Here is a 23175-nt window from a genome sequence, read left to right as displayed (position 1 = left end):
GTACTGTAGGTTTGTTAACATGTCCCAGCATCAAGTGTGTTAGGGTGTAATGGGAAATAGATAATTGCAGTAGCAATTAGCATTAGCAAATTACCATAGAAGGAGCGCACAATATTAATTATAATATAGCTATAGATCAAGAAGTCCATTGACAGAATACTCTTCGTAATTATTCACATGAAAATATTAGATAAATTAAATCAATATGGGAAAACATTTTTATATATCTCAAAACGTAGCCTACAATTCAGTTATTTCTGCTAGAATAAGAAACAATGCTACAGCAAACTGCATAGACCTGATTTATTTTGAATTTCAAATGTTAAGTGCCTCCTGAACTCCCAAAACATCTTCAGTTCTAAACATCTGATTGTCCCATTTATTGCCCAACTGCTGGTAATTTAAACATTGTGCCTTTGCAGTATGAGTGTATCATAGCATACTTTCATGTATTTAAGTATTTGCACCCGGGGGAATCTAGTTTGAGAGGCAGAGGTGCCCCAGTAGGCGCACTTTAACCGGAGTAAGGAAGCACATTAACATGGGTAAATGTTAAGCAGAAAAATAGCCCAGACGAGAACAGCTACTCTTCCCTTGGACTGAGTATGCAGAGAAGACACCTTAAAAACACAGGTGGACAAAAGTCTGGAAAATGTGGCTTTTTATTCAAGAAGTCTCTGCACTTTGGAAGACTAATGACGCATTCATATTTTTGTTTGTTCCTGACCTTTGATAGGAGTTTGCTGGAAAAATAAAACCACAACTCTAAGATACAGCTCAAATGTGTCCTCAGAATCTAAGGAGCAACATTACTAACAACATTACTAAGGTAAAGATATCTAATCTCACTTCCCTTTTCATTTTAAGGACTGCTTAGAGTAGGGTGAAAGCAGTTCCTTTTTTTGGAAACAGATATTGCATGCTGAGAATGAAAATAAGTAATTACATTTCCAGTTTAAAATTACACTTGAAAATGTTAAGACCTTTTCATAAAGAGAAATGTTAATTTCACCTGAAAGCAGTTTTGAAAGATAGTATTGAAATAAAAATGGAAATCTGAATAAGTGGAATGCTTTTGCTCTTTTAGGACTTAAAGATGGATGTTTTAGCACGCTAGAATGTGTGGTTAAAGAGCAAGTGTTTCAGTTCACATTTTACTCTACACTTCCCTTACCAAACGCCAGAGAGACAACGGAATCTAAAAGTAGCAAGTAGCAACAAACCCAAACCACTCTTTAACAGGTGCTTGTCTCTCCTTTGAAGTCATACAGTATGCATATATTATTGTGGATTAGCCAAACACCTCAAATAGGCTACTCCCTGAGAGAAACGGGGGCACACACTACAACAGATGGACTGGCCTAGTCTAGTCAAGAGCATCACCCAGGAACATTATGTCTGACAGAAGCACAAGAGATGCAATAAAAAAAACAGATTGCTCATGTGATTAGGTCAAACTTTTGATTTAATCCTCTGGGCTTTAGGAACCTTGACTGTTTCCAACTGTTGCCTCTGATGCATTATCACCGACCTACTGGCTCATCTCTACAGGGAAACTAATCCTTCCCATTCTGAACCAGGACAGACAACTGTAATATTTAACCTTCAAGTAAAAGTAATGGCCAAAATGTGAGAGTATCTAGCATTTGTTCAAAGCAACAGTCACCATCATCATAGCACAAATGCTGGCACACATACAGATAGCAATCAGCTGGGGCACATTCTTTTTAAAGGGACATTTTAAATGGGTTTTATAGTAAAGACATGTCATTTAACTGTAAAAATGTATTACCTTTTAAACAACCAGTCATGATGTTGTCATGTCATTGTTAAACAAATCACTTCATAGGGGGCATGCGAGTTTCAAGCCTCCCGAGTGGCTCAGTGGTCTAAGGCACTACATTGGCTAAATCTAGTTGATGATCCTTGCTCTTTTATGATCACTCTTATCTCCTGATTTTGAGAAACATGCATGTGAAAATCATAACTGGCACGCAGATCGATAAGATAAATTGGCCTCTAGGCCAGGGTTCTAGGCCAAGCTTTTACCCCTTTTCCAATTGGTAATAGTAGTCTTGTCCCATCGCTGTAACTCCTCTCCCAAGTTGGTACAGGAGTTACAGCGATGGGACAAGACTACTATTACCAATTGGAAAAGGGGTAAAAGCTTACAATTTATCATACCGATCTGCGTGCCAGTTATGATTTTCACATGCATGTTTCTCAAAATCACTGTGTCTTGGTTAATCATAAAAATCTGAATTAAAATTATAGAAATCTAAAAGTTAAAATTCAACTAATGTGTCTATATGCCATATGGACACTGAAGCAAAGTGAACCATCGGCAGCTAAATAAATGAGTGCATGCATGGAACTCAGGAGATAGTCTAGAGCAAGGATCATCAACTAGATTCAGCCACGTGGCACTTTTTTCTAGAGCGTATGTTTGCGGTGCCGGAAGATAATTGCAAATAATTTGTAGACTGCAAGAAGAAACCCCCCCCCCCCAAAAAAAGTATTATCTTTTTTTAATGGCTCAGAAAACTTGGGGGCCAAATAAAACCACCCCAAATTCAGCCTGCAGGCTGCCAGTTGGGGAACCCTGGCCTAGAGGCCAATGCAGCAGTAGGCCTATAACTTCCAATGTAAAGTAAACTGTGTCAAAAAATACATAAAGCCGACAAATAAAAACAGCAGAGAATGTCCTGACGAAAATGTAGGTTCTTTAAAAATCACATCCATCTCTCTACTTCGCCTGTCTGCCTCCCTTTCTATCCATCAAGACTTGAACTAGGTCTATCACTAATGAAGTGCAACATTGTATCAAATCAGCTGGGTACATCTGGAAGAGGTGCAAACATGCAACATTGTATCAATTAGCCAATTCCTGGCCCCCTAAGACTTTCCCACACCAGTGTACATTTCACAACGAGGCTCGGTGATTATCGAGGGGGAAGAGTATTTTTCAGATACGGTGAGGATTGAGAAACTTATTATTCACAATGGGTGTACTTTATTTTATTTTTTAAAGACTTCATTGACATACTGTGCGAGGTGCAGAAACAATTACTGAGAAGCTCAGCTTATTAGTGCTGGTAGTGGTGAGTGAAAACAATAAGAAATCACATCCCCAAATAGGCACTTTCCTGCATATGCGTGCACAGGCATGCACACTCCCTCAACATTAACAGGACAGAGAAACCAGACATGCTCATGTCTCACATGGAGCACCCCAAACAAAAGACAAAGAAAAAAATGGACTAAACTCGTAAATTATGGTTATGAAATAAACCAAAACTTGTTTCTCGCAAGTGTAGCTGGTTGTGAACTACGCAACCGTTTCCACCCTGAGAATGAGAATGGTAAACGACAAATTAATGCATGCATTATTTGACAACACTTTACTTGACACCCAGTGTCACAACACATTATGGCACAGTCATAACAGCTGTCAACCTGCCATAATAGTCACAACACATTTATACCGGTTGTGAGATTGATATTTTATGGCTGGTTATCACACCTACATAAGGGTCGAAACCCACATTTAGTCAATTGTTTAGTGTCCCTACCAAGAAGTTTCCTTTTGTTTGGAAGTTTGTTTCTTAAGTTTTGATATTGTAGTAAATCAGTACAGACATTTTGGGTGGCATGTGCTCAACACCACACAAAAAAAAAAAAATCTAAAAAAGGCACCTACAAGACTATTATGAACTGGAATAAATGCTGCACTTAACAATGACCAATACAATTCCAGTCGAAATAGAAGATAGCAAAAAAAATAAATGTAGCCTACCATTACTATAATCCAAATCCATGTCACTATCATGTATCCCGGTGGTTTCCAAACTTTGACCGCAACCCCCAAAAAGGAATGGTAGAAAACGTGCGACTCCCACGCACGCAAATCTATGCACAAATGTAGCCTGTCATTACAGCCATGAACAGTGACGCAAAATAGGCTACAGAAATAAACTGCATTTTACACCTGCATTTGGAGCTGAAAGTCATTCATGTTAGCAGCCAATATCAACTAGGTATATACAGTGCCTTGCGAAAGTATTCGGCCCCCTTGAACTTTGCGACCTTTTGCCACATTTCAGGCTTCAAACATAAAGATATAAAACTGTATTTTTTTGTGAAGAATCAACAACAAGTGGGACACAATCATGAAGTGGAACGACATTTATTGGATATTTCAAACTTTTTTAACTAATCAAAAACTGAAAAATTGGGCGTGCAAAATTATTCAGCCCCCTTAAGTTAATACTTTGTAGCGCCACCTTTTGCTGCGATTACAGCTGTAAGTCGCTTGGGGTATGTCTATCAGTTTTGCACATCGAGAGACTGACATTTTTTCCCATTCCTCCTTGCAAAACAGCTCGAGCTCAGTGAGATTGGATGGAGAGCATTTGTGAACAGCAGTTTTCAGTTCTTTCCACAGATTCTCGATTGGATTCAGGTCTGGACTTTGACTTGGCCATTCTAACACCTGGATATGTTTATTTTTGAACCATTCCATTGTATATTTTGCTTTATGTTTTGGATCATTGTCTTGTTGGAAGACAAATCTCAGTCCCAGTCTCAGGTCTTTTGCAGACTCCATCAGGTTTTCTTCCAGAATGGTCCTGTATTTGGCTCCATCCATCTTCCCATAAATTTTAACCATCTTCCCTGTCCCTGCTGAAGAAAAGCAGGCCCAAACCATGATGCTGCCACCACCATGTTTGACAGTGGGGATGGTGTGTTCAGCTGTGTTGCTTTTACGCCAAACATAACGTTTTGCATTGTTGCCAAAAAGTTCAATTTTGGTTTCATTTGACCAGAGCACCTTCTTCCACATGTTTGGTGTGTCTCCCAGGTGGCTTGTGGCAAACTTTAAACAACACTTTTTATGGATATCTTTAAGAAATGCCTTTCTTCTTGCCACTCTTCCATAAAGGCCAGATTTGTGCAATATACGACTGATTTTTGTCCTATGGACAGAGTCTCCCACCTCAGCTGTAGATCTCTGCAGTTCATCCAGAGTGATCATGGGCCTCTTGGCTGCATCTCTGATCAGTCTTCTCCTTGTATGAGCTGAAAGTTTAGAGGGACGGCCAGGTCTTGGTAGATTTGCAGTGGTCTGATACTCCTTCCATTTCAATATTATCGCTTGCACAGTGCTCCTTGGGATGTTTAAAGCTTGAGAAATATTTTTGTATCCAAATCCGGCTTTAAACTTCTTCACAACAGTATCTCGGACCTGCCTGGTGTGTTCCTTGTTCTTCATGATGCTCTGCGCTTTTGACGGACCTCTGAGACTATCACAGTGCAGGTGCATTTATACGGAGACTTGATTACACACAGGTGGATTGTATTTTTCATCATTAATCATTTAGGTCAACATTGGATCATTCAGAGATCCTCACTGAACTTCTGGAGAGAGTTTGCTGCACTGAAAGTAAAGGGGCTGAATAATTTTGCACGCCCAATTTTTCAGAGTTTGAATGGTTAAGAAAGTTTGAAATATCCAATAAATGTCGTTCCACTTCATGATTGTGTCCCACTTGTTGTTGATTCTTCACAAAAAAAATACAGTTTTATCTCTTTATGTTTGAAGCCTGAAATGTGGCAAAAGGTCGCAAAGTTCAAGGGGGCCGAATACTTTCGCAAGGCACTGTACTACCGTTCAAAAGTCACTTAAATGTTTATTCGATTTTTATGAAAAGCACATTTTTTGTCCATTAAAATAACATCAAATTGATCATAAATACAGTGTAGACATTGTTAATGTTGTAAATGACTATTGTAGGCTTACAGAGGCCCATTATCTGCAACCATCACTCCTGTGTTCCAATGGCATGTTGTGTTAGCTAATCCAAGTTGATCATTTTTAAAAAGGTTAACTGATCATTAGAAACCCCTTTTGCAATTATGTTAGCACAGCTGAAAACTGTATTGCTGATAAAAGCAACAATATAACTGGCCTTCTTTAGACTAGTTGAGTATCTGGAGCATTAGCATTTGTGGGTTCGATTACAAGCTCAAAATGGCCAGAAACAAATAACTTTCTGAAACTCATCAGTCCATTCTTGATCTGAGAACTGATGACTATTCCACGCGAGAAATTGCCAAGAAACTGAAGATATCGTCCAACGCTGTGTACTACTCCCTTCACAGAACAGCGCAAACTGGCTCGAACCAGAATAGAAAGAGTGGGAGGCCCCAGTGCACAACTGAGCAAGAGAACAAGTACATTAAGAAGGTCTAGTTTGAAAAACAGATTAGCCAGTTAGCTTGGGTGCTTGACTGCAGTTGTGAGGTCAGAAAGCTTGGATCAACCCTACTGCTCGGCCAGAGCGTCCAGTGCGCTCTGAACGCTCCAATTTACAAACAGACAATCTCACAACACTCTGAATTTACGAACGCCCAGAGCACACTCTGGCACTCCAGATCAAATTTACGAACACACCCTTGGACTAAGAAAACACACTTCATGACACTGTCAAGAAGCAGTATGACCATCATAATCATATAAGCCAAATAAAGCTATCATATAAGCCAAATAAACCTATCACCTATCAAATACATTTAAACTCTGTTTTTCACAATTACTGACATTTAATCCGAGTAAAAATTCCCTATCTTTGGTCAGTTAGGATGACCACTTTATTTTAAGAATGTGAAATGTCAGACTAATAGTAGAGAGTGTGATTGATTTCAGCTTTCATTTCTTTCATCAAATTCCCGGTGGGTCAGAAGTTTACATACCCAATTAGTATTTAGTAGCATTGCCTTTAAATTGTTAAACTTGGGTTAAATGTTGAGTAGCATTGCACAAACTTCCCACAATAAATTGGGTGAATTTTGGCCCATTCCTCCTGACAGAGCTGGTGTACCCGAGTCAGGTTTGTAGGCCTCCTTGCTCGCACATGCTTTTTCCAGTTCTGCCCACAAATTTTCTATAGGATTGAGGTCAGGGCTTTGTTATGGCCACTCCAATACCTTGACTTTGTTGTCCTTAAGCCATTTTGCCACAACTTTGGAAGTATACTTGGGATCATTGTCCATTGAGAAGAGCCATTTGCGACCAAGCTTTAACTTCCTGACTGATGTCTTGAGATATTGCTTCAATATATCCACATAATTTTCCTACCTCATGATGGCATCTATTTTGTGAAGTGCACCAGTCCCTCCTGCAGCAAAGCACCCCCACAACATGATGCTGCCACCCCCGTGCTTCACTGTTGAGATGGTGTTCTTCGGCTTGCAAGCCTCCCCCTTTTTCCTCCAAACATAATGATGGTCATTGTGGCCAAACAGTTTCATTTCTATTTCATCAGACCAGAGGACATTTTTCCAAAAAGTACGATCTTTGTCCCCATGTGCAGTTGCAAACCGTAGTCTGGGTTTTTATGTGCACTGCCCTATGGGACTCCCAGTTGGCAAGCATTTCTCTCCCTCTAAAAACATAAATACATTTTTGGCCTAATACATTTTTGGCCTTTACAAGTATTATTTTGGGCATTATTCAGATTACAAATCGCTCACTTTAATAAAAAAAAAAATTAACCTCCAAAACATCATTCTATATTATCAAGTTGATGGCAGTGTCATATAGCCCAGCACCTACATAAAGCTGAGTGACTCACTCATTCATGGCTTTATAGCCCATAACAGGACAATATACCTTTACCAACACCTCTCTGTATTTTGATAATTTGTGGCTGGGGCGTCCCGAGTGGCGCAGCAGCATTACAGTGCAAAATGCGTTGCTACAGATGCAGGTTCGATACCTGTGCCGGCCACCACCGGGAGACCCATGAGGCGGCATTTGGTTTTCAATTTAGAATCCTCTATGCAATTATTGGTGGAGAGTCACGTCGTAGGTGACATGAGTCTCACTAGTGTTGAGTAATGTGCTGTTAAAAGTGGTGTAGGTCTTGGGTATTGGTACTGCAAATTATACAATTAGGGTGTAGAAATGTTATGCTCTTAGTGTAACCTTTATTTATCTAGGCAAGTCAGTTAAGAACAAAGTCTTATTTACAAGGACAGTCTACTCTTTCCCCATCGGGGAATTGAACCCCGGTCTCCCACGTGCCTGCACGACACAGGATTCTTTAGCTAAATAGCCCAGTACTGTAGCCTACTGTCACGTTGCACAGCCCCATTTTTTTAACACCATAGTGCCCTCCAAGCTCGTCATCAAGCTCAAGACCCTGGGTCTCGACTCCACCCTGTGCAACTGGGTACTGGACTTCCTGACGGGCCGCCCTAAGGTGGAGAGGGTAGGCAACAACATCTCCACCCCGCTGATCCTCAACACTGGGGCCCCACAAGGGTGCGTTCTGAGCCCTCTCCTGTACTCCCTGTTCACCCACGACTGCGTGGCCACGCACGCCTCCAACTCAATCATCAAGTTTGCGGATGACACAACAGTGGTAGGCTTGATTACCAACAACGACGAGACGGCCTACAGGGAGGAGGTGAGGGCCCTCGGAGTGTGGTGCCAGGAAAATAACCTCACACTCAACGTCAACAAAACCACCACTAACATTGAGTGGCTGCTGCCAACACACTGACTCAACTCCAGCCACTTTAATAATGGGAATTGATGGGAAATGATGTAAAATACATAGCTAGCCACTTTAAACAATGCTACCTAATATAATGTTTACATTATTCATCTCATATGTATACGTATATACTGTACTCTATATCATCTACTGCATCTTTATACATGTATCACTAGCCACTTTTACTATGCCACTTTGTTTACATACTCATCTCATATGTATATACTGCACTCAATACCATCTACTGTATCTTGCCTATGCCGCTCTGTACCATCACTCATTCATATATCTTTATGTACATATTCTTTATCCCCTTACATTTGTGTGTATAAGGTAGTAGTTTTGGAATTGTTAGCTAGATTACTTGTTGGTTATTACTGCATTGTCGGAACTAGAAGCACAAGCATTTCGCTACACTCGCATTAACATCTGCTAACCATGTGTATGTGACAAATAAAATTTGATTTGATTTGAAATAAGGTGCCATAGAATTCTGCTGCACCATGCAAGCTGTGCTGTAGTACACTGCAACTTTTAAAGGACAAATCACTGTATGCACTTGTGATTTAAAAAAAAAAATAAGATCATGATCCTCTGTGGCTCTATGAGCGCTCTGATGGAGTATTTTGAATGATTTTATTTCAGGAGAAAATATATAAATTTTGGCAAATTTCTACTTGCTTAAGCCTATTAGATATGACGTATTTTCAAAAAGTAGGTTACTTCCGCATGATTGCAGGAATTATTATGGACAATAAAAAAGTACACTGTGCACCCGCCAACTTCCCTTCAATTCGCATGGCTGAAAATAAGAGAAAAAGCATCTGAACGACCGAAACGGCGCCCCTCTGTCTTACTATATGATGCCCATGTATCTGATACCGTCTGGCCGAGAAGAGTATGGCATGCCATAATCTTTTTTACAAGACAGCATCAGATACATGGGCTACACATACTGAGACAGAGAGGTGCTGTTCCGCTCGATCGGATGCTTTATTTGCGTCTTTCTGTCAGAGCGTGTCTCAGTCAAATAAATGATCAATATTTAAAGCTGTACAATACAGAAAACTGCTCTGCCATTTCCTGGTTGCTAAAATTCAAAACAGTTCGCCTAATTTCAGTTTGTGTGACAAAACAAGCAAGTATAATGTAGAGAATCATTGTACCATTTAAACCGCTGTGAAAAATACAAAAAGATATTGAAGCTGTACAAAACCGTATGTAAAAGACGCAAAAACTAATCTTAAGTAGCGTAGAAATACTGCACATAGAACCTATCGCTTTTTTCTTTCAATGAGAACGACAGATCTATTACTCACATTTTATCGGGTCAAATCAAATTTTATTTGCCACATGCACCGAATACAAGCCCTAAACAAACAATGCAGTTAAGAAAATAGACTAAAACTAAAAAAAAGTAACAATACAATAAAGAGGCTATATACAGAGGGTACCGAGTCAATGTGCGGGGTACAGGTTAGTCGAGGTAATATGTACATGTAGGTAGGGGTAATGTGACTATGTATAGATAATAAACAGTGAGTAGCAGCAGTGAAAAAAAAATGCAAATAGTCCGGGTAGCCATTTGATTAATTGTTCAGTAGTCTTACGGCTTTGGACCTGGACTTGGCGCTCCGGTACCAATTGCCCTACTGGAGTCATTGACAATTTTTGGGGTCTTCCTCCGACACTGCCTAGTCTAGAATCTGGATGGCAGGAAGCTTGGCCCCTCTAATGTATTGGGCCGTACTACCGTCTAGAAGTCGGATGCCAAGCAGTTACCAAACCAGGCGGTGATGCAACCGGTCAGGATGCTCTCGATGGCGAAGCTGTAGAACTTTGAGGATCTGAGGGCCCATGCCAAATCTTTTCAGTCTCCTGATGGGGAATAGGTGTTGTCGTGCCCTCTTCACGACTGTTCTGTGCATTTGGACCATGATAGTTTGTTGGTGATGTGGACACCAAGGAACTTGAAGCTCTCAAACCGCTCCACTACAACCGCATCGATGTGAATGGGGGTGTGTTTGGCCCTCCTTTTCCTGTAGTTCACGATCAGCTCCTTTATCTTGCTCATGTTGAGGGAGAAGTTGGTCTCTGACCTCCATATAGGCTGACTCATCGTTGTCGGTGATCAGGCCTACCACCGTTGTGTTGTCAGCAGACTTAATGGTGTTGGAGTCATGCTTGGCTATGCAGTCGTGGGTGAACAGGGAGTACAGGAGGGGATTAAGCACGCACCCTTGAGGGGCCCCGCGTTGAGGATCAATGTGTTGTTGCCTACCCTTACCACCTGGGGGCGGCCTTATACCACCTTCCAGAATAAGAAAAAAAATCAACCGAGGCCCAGTTTGAGTTTACCTGGTCGCTGGCGCTGCTGTTGGTGCCTGTGCTGGTGTCAGGAATCCTTAAATGTAGGCTCTGGAGGAAATATGTTGTCTGCATCTATAGCACAATGAAAATAAAATAATTACACTAGCAACGTAGGCCTACAGTACATGTTCAAAGTCCCCAAACGATCACTATTTCTTCAGTTGTAATGCTATTCTGCCTGCAATAACACTGAACGAACGTTGCTGATGTTACGTCATGTTGCTATGAAAAAACTAAAGCTGCTTTGTTACCATAAGGAGGAGAGGTTAATACATATCTCTTACCTGAAAGTACACAGTCCAGTATGGGATAAGAGCAAAGAACACTGGAAGAATTTTCAGCAGTGCTTTCACCTCCTCCACTTTCTCCTCAGGGAATCTCCCTCCATAAGTCACCTTAGCTCCATCAAGCATGGTTGGCTTAGCCCTTAACAAGAGAAGAATAACACAATTGAACAAATTTAAAAAGATCTACAAAGCGGCTACTGCACGGTTTGATAGGGGCCGTACAATTCTGTAAATATTCCTTAATCATAAACTCAGCTACTATTAAACTAAATGCTGGAGATAAGACTTAAAATCAGGCCTTTTTTGTTTATGTCTCTCCTTTAAAATAATGGCACTTCTGGCAAAAGGACCCATTTTCTATTAAAGCCTATAATCCCTATCTCTTGAGAAAAAGCCTTAATAAGGAATTCTTGAAACGCTGTAGGATTGGCCAACGTAAAACAATGTTAAGTTCTTGAACTGATTGTGCTACTTAGGTTCAAAGTCAAGCAACAGCACTTCAGAATAACTTCCTCCACAATGAATGATGATGAATGCCAGGGAAGACCACAAAAAAAAGTACAGGCTGGGGATCAAAGAATGGTTTAACAAAGATAGGGTGACCAGACGTCCACGTTTTCCGGGGACAGTCCCCGTTTTTGGTGGCATGTCCCCGGCTGGAGCTGTCCCCGGAAATGTCCCCGTTTTTAACTGTGCGTTAAAAACAGACTGCAAAGTGAAATAATATTATACGTGGCAAGACCAGGCAGCAGAGCCTACCGGTTGACGTCTCAATCTCGTTGTGCTTGTTTTGTCCAGCAGAGGGGGCTGCTAGCTATATCAGCTTAATTTACTCTTCTTCTTCTAACTTCTTGCTCGCGCTAGTTTTAGAGAAAACTGCTGTGGAAAACTCAGCCAGAAGCTAGCAAGTGTCAAGTGAATCCACAACATCACCACAAACAAAGTTACACTTGTTTGAGATACTAGCGAATGATGTTGTCACAATTTATTATATAGATAGATGCTATGCTTTATAAGGTTTTAAATAGCTAATGTTAGCTAGCATAACCTGTCGACTAAGTTGCCAGCCACTGTCATGGTAGCTAGGTTAAAAAACGTTCACATGTAAACATGCAGTGGACGGGCTATTTTGAAAATATGATTATATTAAAATAATGCACAATTACTTATGAGAATATTTATTTGTAGATAACAATTTTAATGATTTGGCATTATAAGTAGTGTGAAAATATATTTTGACATTTTCATGGATACATTAGCTAAATGTTTTCTGTTAGAGAGTGGAGAGGAGTAAGACTGGATAGGAAGAAGCGTGAAAGAGATGGGAGGAAAGGTAAAGATATGATTACAGAGCCTGCCAATTTATTATTGCAAACCATTTTTTTAGATAAAATAATACAAAAATTAGGCAAGCAATGGGAATCTGTTAACCAAAGTATTTTATCTAATAGTGTACTATATATATTAGTGTAGGGGGCAGTATTTTGATGTTCGGATGAAAAACATACCCAAATGAAACTGCCTATTTCTCAGGCCCAGAATATGCATATAAATTGTCAGATTAGGATAGAAAACTCTAAAGTTTCCAAAACTGTACAAATATTGTCTGAGAGTACAACAGAATTGATATTGCAGTCAAAAACCTGAGGAAAATCCAACCAGGAAGTGCTGTTTTTCCTGAAACCTCTCTGTTCCATTGCATGCCTTCCCTTCATTTAAAGGGATATCAACCAGATTCCTTTATCTATGGCTTCCACATGGTGTGTACAGTCTTTAGACATAGTTTCAGGCGTTTATTCTGAAAAAATGAGAGAGAAAGATCACATCGCATCAGTGGATGGCTGGGTGCAGAGTTTTGAATGCGCAACAGCTTGGAGCAGACATTTTCTCTCTTTCTCCTATTGAAGAAGCTACAGTCCGGATGAAATATTATAAATTTTTTGATTATAAAAAACATTTGACATGTTTCTACGAACTTTACGGATACTATTTGGAATTTGTCTGCCCCGTCGTGACCGCTCGAGCCTGTGGATTTCTGAACAAAACGCGCCAGCCAAATGGAGGTATTTTGGATATAAAAATTATCTTTATTGAACAAAAGGAACATTTATTGTGTAACTGGGAGTCTTGTGAGTGCAAACATCTGAAGATCAAAGGTAAGCGATTCATTTTATTGCTTTTCTGACTTTCGTGACCAATCTACTTTGCTGCTAGCTGTTTGTAATGTTTTGGCTGCTGAGAGAGATGTCCTAACAAACGCTTGGATAGCTTTTGCTGTAAAGCATTTTTGAAATCTGACATGCCAGGTTGATTAACAACAAGCTAAGCTGTGTTTTGCTATATTGCACTTGTGATTTCATGAAAATTAAATATTTTTAGTAATTTAAAATTTGGCGCTCTGCAATTCAGCAGCTGTTGGCGAAAATGATCCCGCTAAAGGGATCGGTGCACCAAGAAGTTAAGGGAGTAAAAAGAGTGAAGCGAGGAGAGTGTGGAAGAGTGAGGTGGAAAAGAAGAAAAAGCAGGAAGACGAGTGGGGAAAGATTGGAGGAGAAGAAAAAAAGTTAAGAGAATAAGAAGAGTGACACAAGGAGAGTGAAGAGCAGATAGAGGAGGTACAATGGCTCTTTCCAAGAAACAGAAATGCCATTTTAATGACATGAGAGAATTTCCATTTATACGCTCAGGTCAAGACGATAGAATGGTTAACTGCACCCTTTGTAATTCCTCTTTTTCAATTGGCAGCGGGGGAAGAACGGCAGACATCAACAGACAAAAAAAGCATAAAGCCCCTCTGATTTCCCATGTTAGTATGCCCTCTGTCACCACATTCTTCAAGAAGGTAGCCTTCCCTAGAAGAATATGCTTTAGCTGTGCAGGAGGGTGTCTTTGCATACCACACTATACCACACAATCATAGTTACAGATCTATGGACTGCACAGCACAACTGACACGAAAGCTTTATGAGCCGAAGTCTACATGTGCTAGGACAAAATGTGAAGCCATAGTGAGTAACGTGTTAGCACCATGGGCAACTACTTTGGTAACACAGGACCTAGACCACGTTGAATTTGTGTCCCTGTCCATTGATGTGTCCAATCATGGACATGTAAAGCTGCTGCCAGTAGTAGTCAGATATATGGTGGCAACACATCTGTGGAAACAAAACTGCATGATTTTGTTGAATTGAAAGGAGAAACAGCAGAGGAGGTTGCAGCGGAGGTCCTGGTGGTCATCCAAAAATGTAACCTGCAAAACAAAGTTGTGGCATTCTCTGCCGACATCACAAATACCAACTTTGGAGGACTGAATAGGCTGGGGAGGGTCAATGTCCATACCAAAGTTAAAACTGCTCTGCAGCGGTAGGTGATTGGCATCATTCATAACACAGCCAGAACAGCTTTGGATATGATTCCCCTTGATGTTGAGTACCTGCTCACAAAGATATTTGGATAGTTTCATATTTTCACCATCAGAGTAGAAGACTGAAGAGCTTTTGTGAGTTTGTTGGCCAGGAGTACCATAACATTTTAGGACACAGCTATGTTCGCTGGCTGTCCATGCTCCCTGCTCTAGAAAGAGTGCTTAAAAGGTATGTGCCATTGAAATCCTTTTTTCTTTCTGAAGACAAATGCCCTGTTGTCCTACGAGCAATGTTCGAAGATCCACTGACTGAACTTTGGCTGGCCTTTGTCCATGGAAACTTGACCATATTCAGTGACATTATCAAGATGCTTGAATAACAGGACTGCTGAGCTGTGGAGTCAACTGGAATTCTGAGAAACATTGAGGCAAAATTGACTGCAAGATGTGATGACAACTTCATTCCGGTTTTGGTCAGAGGACTTCTGAGAGAGTTAGAGGGAAATGGAGCAATGTCTAAAGAGAGCTTTCTCAAAACATCCCAATCATTTTTCACTGTGGCTGTGAACTACTTGCAAGCATGGGGAAAGCACACAGATAATCAAAAATATTTACATTGTCTCCTTTTAAAAAGGAAACCTCAGCGTGAAGAGATCCAGAAGGCAGCAGGCACACTGCAGGAAAAATGCCCCAATGTGACCATCAATGAGGATGCATTGTTTGATGAGGTTACTGGCCTGCAAGAGTTCCTAAAGGGGGATCGCTTGAACAATGGAAAACATCTGAGATACCGCTTAGTCAGAGATGGAGCACGGTGGTTACCCACTTCAAAGAGAACGACATCCCACACTAACGTGGCTTGATTAGCGTCTGTTGTCATGTGCTTACCTGGAAGTAATGCACCAGTCGAGAGTGTTCTCCCAAATGAATGATATATGGACAGCAGCAAGAAATAGGTTCACTGTTCCTACCATCAAGACCATGCTTATTGTGAAGACAAACTTCAACCTCCCCTGTCAGGAGTTCATGGAAAAGCTGGCCAAAGACAGAGCAATCCTGAAGAAGATACATTCTGCTGAGAAATATACAGATTAGGTTGGTATAAGTATATTATGTAGTTACCAATCTCACCATCGTCTTATTTCTTAATTAAGTTGTTAAGTACACTGCTCAAAAAAATAAAGGGAACACTAAGATAACACATCCTAGATCTGAATTAATTAAATATTCTAATTAAATACTTTTTTCTTTACATAGTTGAATGTGCTGACAACAAAATCACACAAAAATGATCAATGGAAATCAAATGTATCAACCCATGGAGGTCTGGATTTGGAGTCACACTCAAAATTAAAGTGGAAAACCACACTACAGGCTGATCCAACTTTGATGTAACGTCCTTAAAACAAGTCAAAATGAGGCTCAGTAGTGTGTGTGGCCTCCACGTGCCTGTATGACCTCCCTACAACGCCTGGGCATGCTCCTGATGAGGTGGCAGATGGTCTCCTGAGGGATCTCCTCCCAGACCTGGACTAAAGCATCCGCCAACTCCTGGACAGTCTGTGGTGCAACAAGTTGGTGGATGGAGCGAGACATGATGTCCCAGATGTGCTCAATTGGATTCAGGTCTGGGGAACGGGCGGGCCAGTCCATAGCATCAATGCCTTCCTCTTGCAGGAACTGCTGACACACTCCAGCCACATGAGGTCTAGCATCGTCTTGCATTAGGAGGAACCCAGGGCCAACCGCACCAGCATATGGTCTCACAAGGGGTCTGGGGATCTCATCTCGGTACCTAATGGCCGTCAGGCTACCTCTGGCGAGCACATGGAGGGCTGTGCGGCCCCCCAAAGAAATGCCACCAGACACCATGACTGACCCACCGCCAAACCGGTCATGCTGGAGGATGTTGCAGGCAGCAGAACGTTCTCCACGGCGTCTCCAGACTGTCACGTCTGTCACGTGCTCAGTGTGAACCTGCTTTCATCTGTGAAGAGCACAGGGCGCCAGTGGCGAATTTGCCAATCTTGGTGTTCTCTGGCAAATTAAAAACGTCCTGCACGGTGTTGGGCTGTAAGCACAACCCCCACCTGTGGACGTCGGACCCTCATACCACCCTCATGGAGTTTGTTTCTGACCGTTTGAGCAGACACATGCACATTTGAGGCCTTCTGGAGGTCATTTTGCAGGGCTCTGGCAGTGCTCCTCCTGCTCCTTCTTGCACAAATGCGGAGGTAGCGGTCCTGCTGCTGGGTTGTTGCCCTCCTACGGCCTCCTCCATGTCTCCTGATGTACTGGCCTGTCTCCTGGTAGCGCCTCCATGCTCTGGACACTAAGCTGACAGACACAGCAAACCTTCTTGCCACAGCTCGCATTGATGTGCCATCCTGGATGAGCTGCACTACCTGAGCCACTTGTGTGGATTGTAGACTCCATCTCATGCTACCACTAGAGTGAAAGCACCGCCAGCATTCAAAAGTGACCAAAACATCAGCCAGGAAGCATAGGAACTGAGAAGTGGTCTGTGGTCCCCACCTGCAGAACCACTCCTTTATTGGGGGTGTCTTGCTAATTGCCTATAATTTCCACCTGTTGTCTATTCCATTTGCACAACAGCATGTGAAATGTATTGTCAATCAGTGTTGCTTCCTAAGTGGACAGTTTGATTTCACAGAAGTGTGATTGACTTGGAGTTACATTGTGTTGTTTAAGTGTTCCCTTTACTTTTTTGAGCAGTGTATTTCACATATACTATTGTCTGTTTTTTAAAATTGTTCTCATGTTCTCTTCTGCTCTTATTCTACCAGGACCACTGAATGGCTGTTCAGATCTGACAGTTCTGTCTTGTCTGTAGTGTTTCTGTAATATAGTTGTTTTCTCTATCACAGTGTGCCTGTTAAGACTAAATACATGAAACCGTAATTGTCCCCCTTTTTATTTCATAGATAATAACATTGGATATTTTAATGATAGATTGACCGCCGAACTGGAAATGTCTCCGGTTTTAATGTCAGAAATCTGGTCACCTTACATAAAGAGCTACGATCAACACCTAGTGATGTGGTACTATCTTGGATTAGAGAACAACCATAACATAGCCTTCTTTTTTACTCCCAAAGTAGATTAGAACATGTTTGCTACAAAGTCAATATTGTGTTTCCATTGAGATCAGATAGAGCACAGCCTCTTTCACACCTTTTATCTAGCTCACATATAGATACTGATACTACTAAAGACGCATTTCCATTGGAACTTTGAAGTCAACCCAGGTTGGGCTAACTATTGTTTCCACTGCCTCCAGAAATGACAAATGATGTCATGTTGCTAGGTACCCAATATGTGACTGCAGCTAACTTAGCTAATGTTACTAGCTAGCAAGATGTTGAAGAATTTAATTCACCCTCACACCATGCAGTAAATAACATTACTTATACTCCTGCCAGTTCCAGCCAGACTCAGAGCCATGTATGTAGCTTGCTGACATTAGCTAGGTAGGTAAACGGTTAGCGCTGTTGCTAGCATAACAGGGTAGCTAGCATTCGAGAGCTGACTTTTCTTATAAAAGTTTGTGTAGTACAAAAATGAATATAGGATCCAGCTATGGTGGTAATTTGCACCATGTGTGACTTCTGCAGTAGTGCTTGTCCATGTGCTAGCTAACAGCAACAAGCCCAGACGAGCTAGCTAACTAAAAATGTTGACAGCATCCAGCAGTTATCAGCTTGGTGGCTGTATAGTAAAAGGCGTCACCAGCTAGAATTCTAATCGAGCTGGCACCAGTTGTGAAACTGGGCTGAGCTGGCCCGGATTTCCCTCTACCCAGCTTGAATTTGAGATTTCCATTTGAGCCACCTTGAATTTGGCCCTAATTGTATGTGCCATTGGAAACTGGGCTTTAGTAACAGCAGTGATCTGCCTGGCCCCTCTTACCGTAGCAGGTTGGGCTCTTTGGGCTGTGTGTTGCAGAAGGCATAAACCAGGATCTTGAACAGGTCAGTGAAGGCACTACCATCAGCAGGCTTGTTGATGAAGACTGTGCGCCCCAGCAGGAACACCAGGAAAGAGACACCCAGGCACACAGCTGGAATTATGTACCCCAATTGGAAGTTGATGTTCTGCTGGATGTAGGCCACACCACCCAGGGACAAGATGGCCCCCAGGTTGATGCACCAGTAGAACCAGTTGAAGAACCTGCGAGTGGCCTCTGGGCCGCGATCTTTTACCTGTGAGGCAAAAGGGATTGTCATGGCATTCTGCTCTCCATGAGCATCTTTAGGAAACAAAACAGAATTGTAGTATCATATCAATCTGAAGACATAGGCCTAACATTGCTATCTAATAAGAGAAACACCCTAATTATATTAAACATTTTATTGTATATCCCATCATTCAATGGCAGCGAATGAGTGTATAACATCCACGTGATAAACAGTGCTAACATCTTCCTTTCATTCCATGCTTGACAAAAAAAAAATGGGAAGGGAACTTTGTGAAAAGCAATAAGAATTTCTAGTAACTTATGAATAGGCTAATCTAATCATTACAGGTGAACAAGATTTATATGAATCCTGCTCAGTGGCATTTACCTTTTTTCCTCAATATTACTTTGTGAATCCCATAGAAACATTGAGCAATCAAAATGAAACAAATCTAAACCAATCTCCCATCAGAAATGTGGTAAATGACAATGGGATTGAAATCTATGCTAATCAGTCACCAACTCTGAAAACATTTTGGACCAGCCTGGGTTAGCTAGATCAGATTTCCCACTGAAATGGGCTTTCCTCTTTCATTAAGGGTCTTACTTAGGTAGGCCTAATCTGGAATTGTGATGAGAAACTTAACAGGACAAATGTGAGTTTCACTTCCTAAATTGATGTACAATTACTCATCTAGCATTCTTCTCAGCCTTAGATGACTGGTGTGTTGACCAGACCTGATGGATGGTATTACCCAAATGTAAACTTCATGATGAAAATTACAAAAGGGTAAACCAGCAGGGGCCTGGCTGATTGAGTTCTCGTGGTAAATGTAGATAGATGACAGGCGTACTAGATCAACATTTAGCCTATTCCACAACTACCATTTCAGTCCATATACATGGCTGACCAAAGTAAGATCATGTTCAGAACCTTTCAGACTTTATAAATTAGGCTGTTATATATTCTCTTAAACTCACATATGGGATAACATTAGCAACAATACATTAGCAACAGTGTAAAGTACAATACATTGAGCCTTCATTGAGTTTTCATTTGACCTTAGAAGCCCTTCTGAAGAAGTCTTAATTGAGAGAGAATGCTTTGCTTATTCATAAGCTTTACTGTACCTGGTCAGCCCCAAATGGAGTGATGTTGGACTTTACTGTTCCTACACCTAGGGCGATGAGAACAAGGCCCATGTAGATCACTGGCCCACAGTAAGGTGCCCGTGTGGGGCAGGTCACATTGCTTGGAGGAGTACTGTTTGAGCTCAAACACTCTGCAGGTTGCACTGGAAATGCAATTTCATCACCACATAGGGCATTCCTGGAGTAGTCATATGTGATAAATGGGAAAAACAGCATGCCAAGGAAGTATAGAATCAAACTGCCAGCAATGGTCCAGAACTTTCCCAGATATGCATCAGCCAGCCAGCCACCAAATGGTGAGATCAGGTATGTAACCCCCATGAACATCAGGGGGGCCTGGCTGGCCTCAGTCCCGTCCCAATAAAATGGGCTACTGTTAAGGAAAAGAACCAGGTTGGAAGTGATGCCATAGAATGCGACTCGTTCCAATGATTCTGCAAGCAGAATCGTTGCACAAGCCAGTCTTCTGCCCTGGAACACTGACACAGTCCTGCACACAGAGCTGCTGTCCAAAAGAGGGGTGTTCTCACTGGCATCCCTGCTGGCCATCGTCAGCGGACTTGTTGACTTGAGATGTTTACTGGAAACGGTCAACACTAAACAAAATGAACACGAGATTATGATACGACGCGTTATGACAATAATTGCAGCAGTTAAGATGTTGGAGAAATTACAACAGGGTTGCTCAGTTTGAGAGACACTTGCTAGCCAGCTCAGTTTGAGACACTTGCTAAATTTGGTGTGCTTCCTCTGACACCAGCATACTAGCTTTAAGCATGATTATGATTTGCATATTAACATTGCGAAGTAGTATACTGTACCTTCAATTAATGACACACTTTCCAACGTCTGGCATTTAGCCTCCTATCTTATCAGTTTGTGCTCGACATGCCACAAAATCGATTGTTCAGAAGAGTGAATATCTACTCGGGTAAACTAGTAATGAAACAGACACTGCCTGTCAAAGCACTGGCGCGTGACTGTAAATTCGTTCAGCAACATCTAAATTGTGCTTTTTTCCGCATACCGTAAACAGATGGATCGACGTCACAGTTTAAGCGAATGAGGCAGTTAACACCTACATTTTACAAATCTGCGTTTTGTTCAGTTGCTGTGCTATTTAGTCCGCCCACTTAATGTATTTAGTGAAGCTCCATTGGCCGGAATGGAAACAGGCGTATACGCTATTGGTCGAAAAAGAAGATATTCAATACCATTTTCTTCAACACTTCCTGGAGGGCTTGCAGATACGTAAGAAGGCGGGGTAAAGGGGGTATGAATAGTCATGAGTCTCGACATAGATCCCGTTGGGTGATTGGTTGAGCCTACTTGAGTGCGTGACGCTGCACCGACCAATTGTGAAACCCAGCTTCAGCTTGATCACCAAATTAATTGGGAAAGAAAAGCCTCACCAGCTACCTACCAAACTATTTTAGCTTAACTGTCCATTCGTTAAAAGAACGAGCACACTAATTGTTATTTTTACCTTCCCACAAACGGTCTGGTATGTGTTGCTTTATGTAAGAAAGTTAACCCAAATGTATCAAAGAATAGGTAATGCATCCACGATTAGTTAGTGTGTACTACCTGGCCAGTAAACTCGCGAACTAGCTATCCTCCTAAATGCGGTGGTCAGTGGATAAACTAAATTGAAAATATTTGTCGCCAGTTATTGTTGCCGATGGTGTAATTATGTCCAACCAATTATTTATTTACACTAGATGACGGTTAGGGGGCGCTGTGTTGAAGCCTCCGTGCCTCCATCTTGGCACTAACTGACGTTGTAAAAAATATTTTGGAAGCTGTAGAAATGCATTTCTTAATATCTACATTCGTTTTTGCCACATTTTATTCATACAACTACATGCATACTTTTAAATTATTGCAAGGAAACAAGCAGGGAGTAGGCCTCGACCTACTAGACCGAATTCCAGCGCTCCAAAAGCATACTCGAGCTGCAGAGTCGTTACATTATATTATGTGCACTAAACATTCATTTAAAGTATTATTTTTAGATTACTGTCCTCATTACAACAAAAATACTTAAATACATGTACTTTGTCCTTGAAACTTTTAATTGAAATACTGTGGAATTCAATGTATTAATATGGAGGGGAGTGCCAATGTAGCCGAACGGTGGCTTCAAAACCTCTCAATGGCCAATACATAGCATTTACAATCTAGGGTTTATATACATTATTGTGTCTAATCTTTTGGCTAGATAGCGGTCTTTTGGCGTTCACAATTATCTACTTACTGCATGTCCAATATGCGAGCTAGCTACGATTCAGTCAGTAGCTATCCTTCTAAATGCGGTGGTCACTGGATAAACAAGCTATGAGTTGAACATATGTGGCTGAAAACGAACTAGTAGCTGGTTTTGTTACCCATGGTGGAAGATCTAACCCGCTGATCCTGAAGCATATTTTCCTATGAACTCGCAACGCAAGTCTAGCTAACGTTGCGAATTAGCATTTCGCTAGCTAGCTGAGTTGTTTTATTAGAAAACGGCTGATATGAATCAAACACTGTAGCTCATCGGTGACAATGTTCTTGGGGCACGGGAATGTCAGTTTCGCATTTTAATTGGATGTTTATTGTCATTGAAGTTGGTGGCTACTACTGGTTTAGGTTTCGGAGCGAGCGAAATTTTCCGCCATGTCTTTGTTTTGGTAATGCTGCGTTCAAAACAACTGGGAACTCGTTAATATCTGACTTTAGAGCACTCGAGATGACTGTGAACTCATGAAAAACGACCTCTCACTGGAACAAAAAAAATGTTTGGAACAGGCATCCAACTCGGAATTGTACGTCGGGACCTCGGGCATCTTTCTAGAGCTCCGACTTCCCGACCTGAATATATTAGTGTTCGTAAATTCAGAGCATTCAGAGTGCATACCGAGGAGTAGGGGTGTGTTCGTAAATTCAATCTGGAGTACCAGATTGCGCCCAGGATGTTCATAAATTCAGAGCGTTGTCAGATTGTCGGTTAGTAAATTCAGAGCGCACACTGGACACTCTGGCCGTTCATAAATTCAATCTGGAGTACCAGACTGAGCTAAATTCAGAGCATTGTCAAATTCAGAGCATTGTCGGGTTTTAAATTCAAGTAGTTTTTTGCTCTGGGAGTGTTCAAAGCGCACACTAGACGCAATCTATTATACCATCTATTGCCTATGCCTCTCGGTCATCGCTCATCCATATATGTATATGTACAGTGGCAAGAAAAACTATGTGAACCCT

General features: G+C 41.4%; 1 protein-coding gene across 1 annotated transcript in view; it reads right to left on the bottom strand.

Annotated features, from left to right (window-relative positions):
* Positions 1-21193, bottom strand: part of LOC139410862 (solute carrier family 15 member 4-like) — a 48659-nt gene extending 27466 nt beyond the window's left edge. The window contains exons 1-5 of the mRNA XM_071156462.1: positions 20754-21193; positions 19912-20528; positions 18513-18805; positions 11216-11357; positions 10920-11003 (exon numbers count right to left, since the gene is read on the bottom strand). Coding sequence (XP_071012563.1) covers positions 10920-11003; positions 11216-11357; positions 18513-18805; positions 19912-20481 — 1089 coding nt within the window. The 5' untranslated portion in view covers positions 20482-20528; positions 20754-21193. The remainder of the gene's footprint in view (positions 1-10919; positions 11004-11215; positions 11358-18512; positions 18806-19911; positions 20529-20753) is intronic.
* Between the last annotated feature and the right edge of the window lie 1982 nt (positions 21194-23175).

The sequence above is a fragment of the Oncorhynchus clarkii genome, chromosome 6 (genome assembly GCF_045791955.1).
Source record: "Oncorhynchus clarkii lewisi isolate Uvic-CL-2024 chromosome 6, UVic_Ocla_1.0, whole genome shotgun sequence".
Taxonomy (NCBI): domain Eukaryota; kingdom Metazoa; phylum Chordata; class Actinopteri; order Salmoniformes; family Salmonidae; genus Oncorhynchus; species Oncorhynchus clarkii.
The sequence above is the reverse complement of the archived record's forward strand: the minus strand, read 5'-3'. Positions and strand labels throughout refer to the sequence as shown.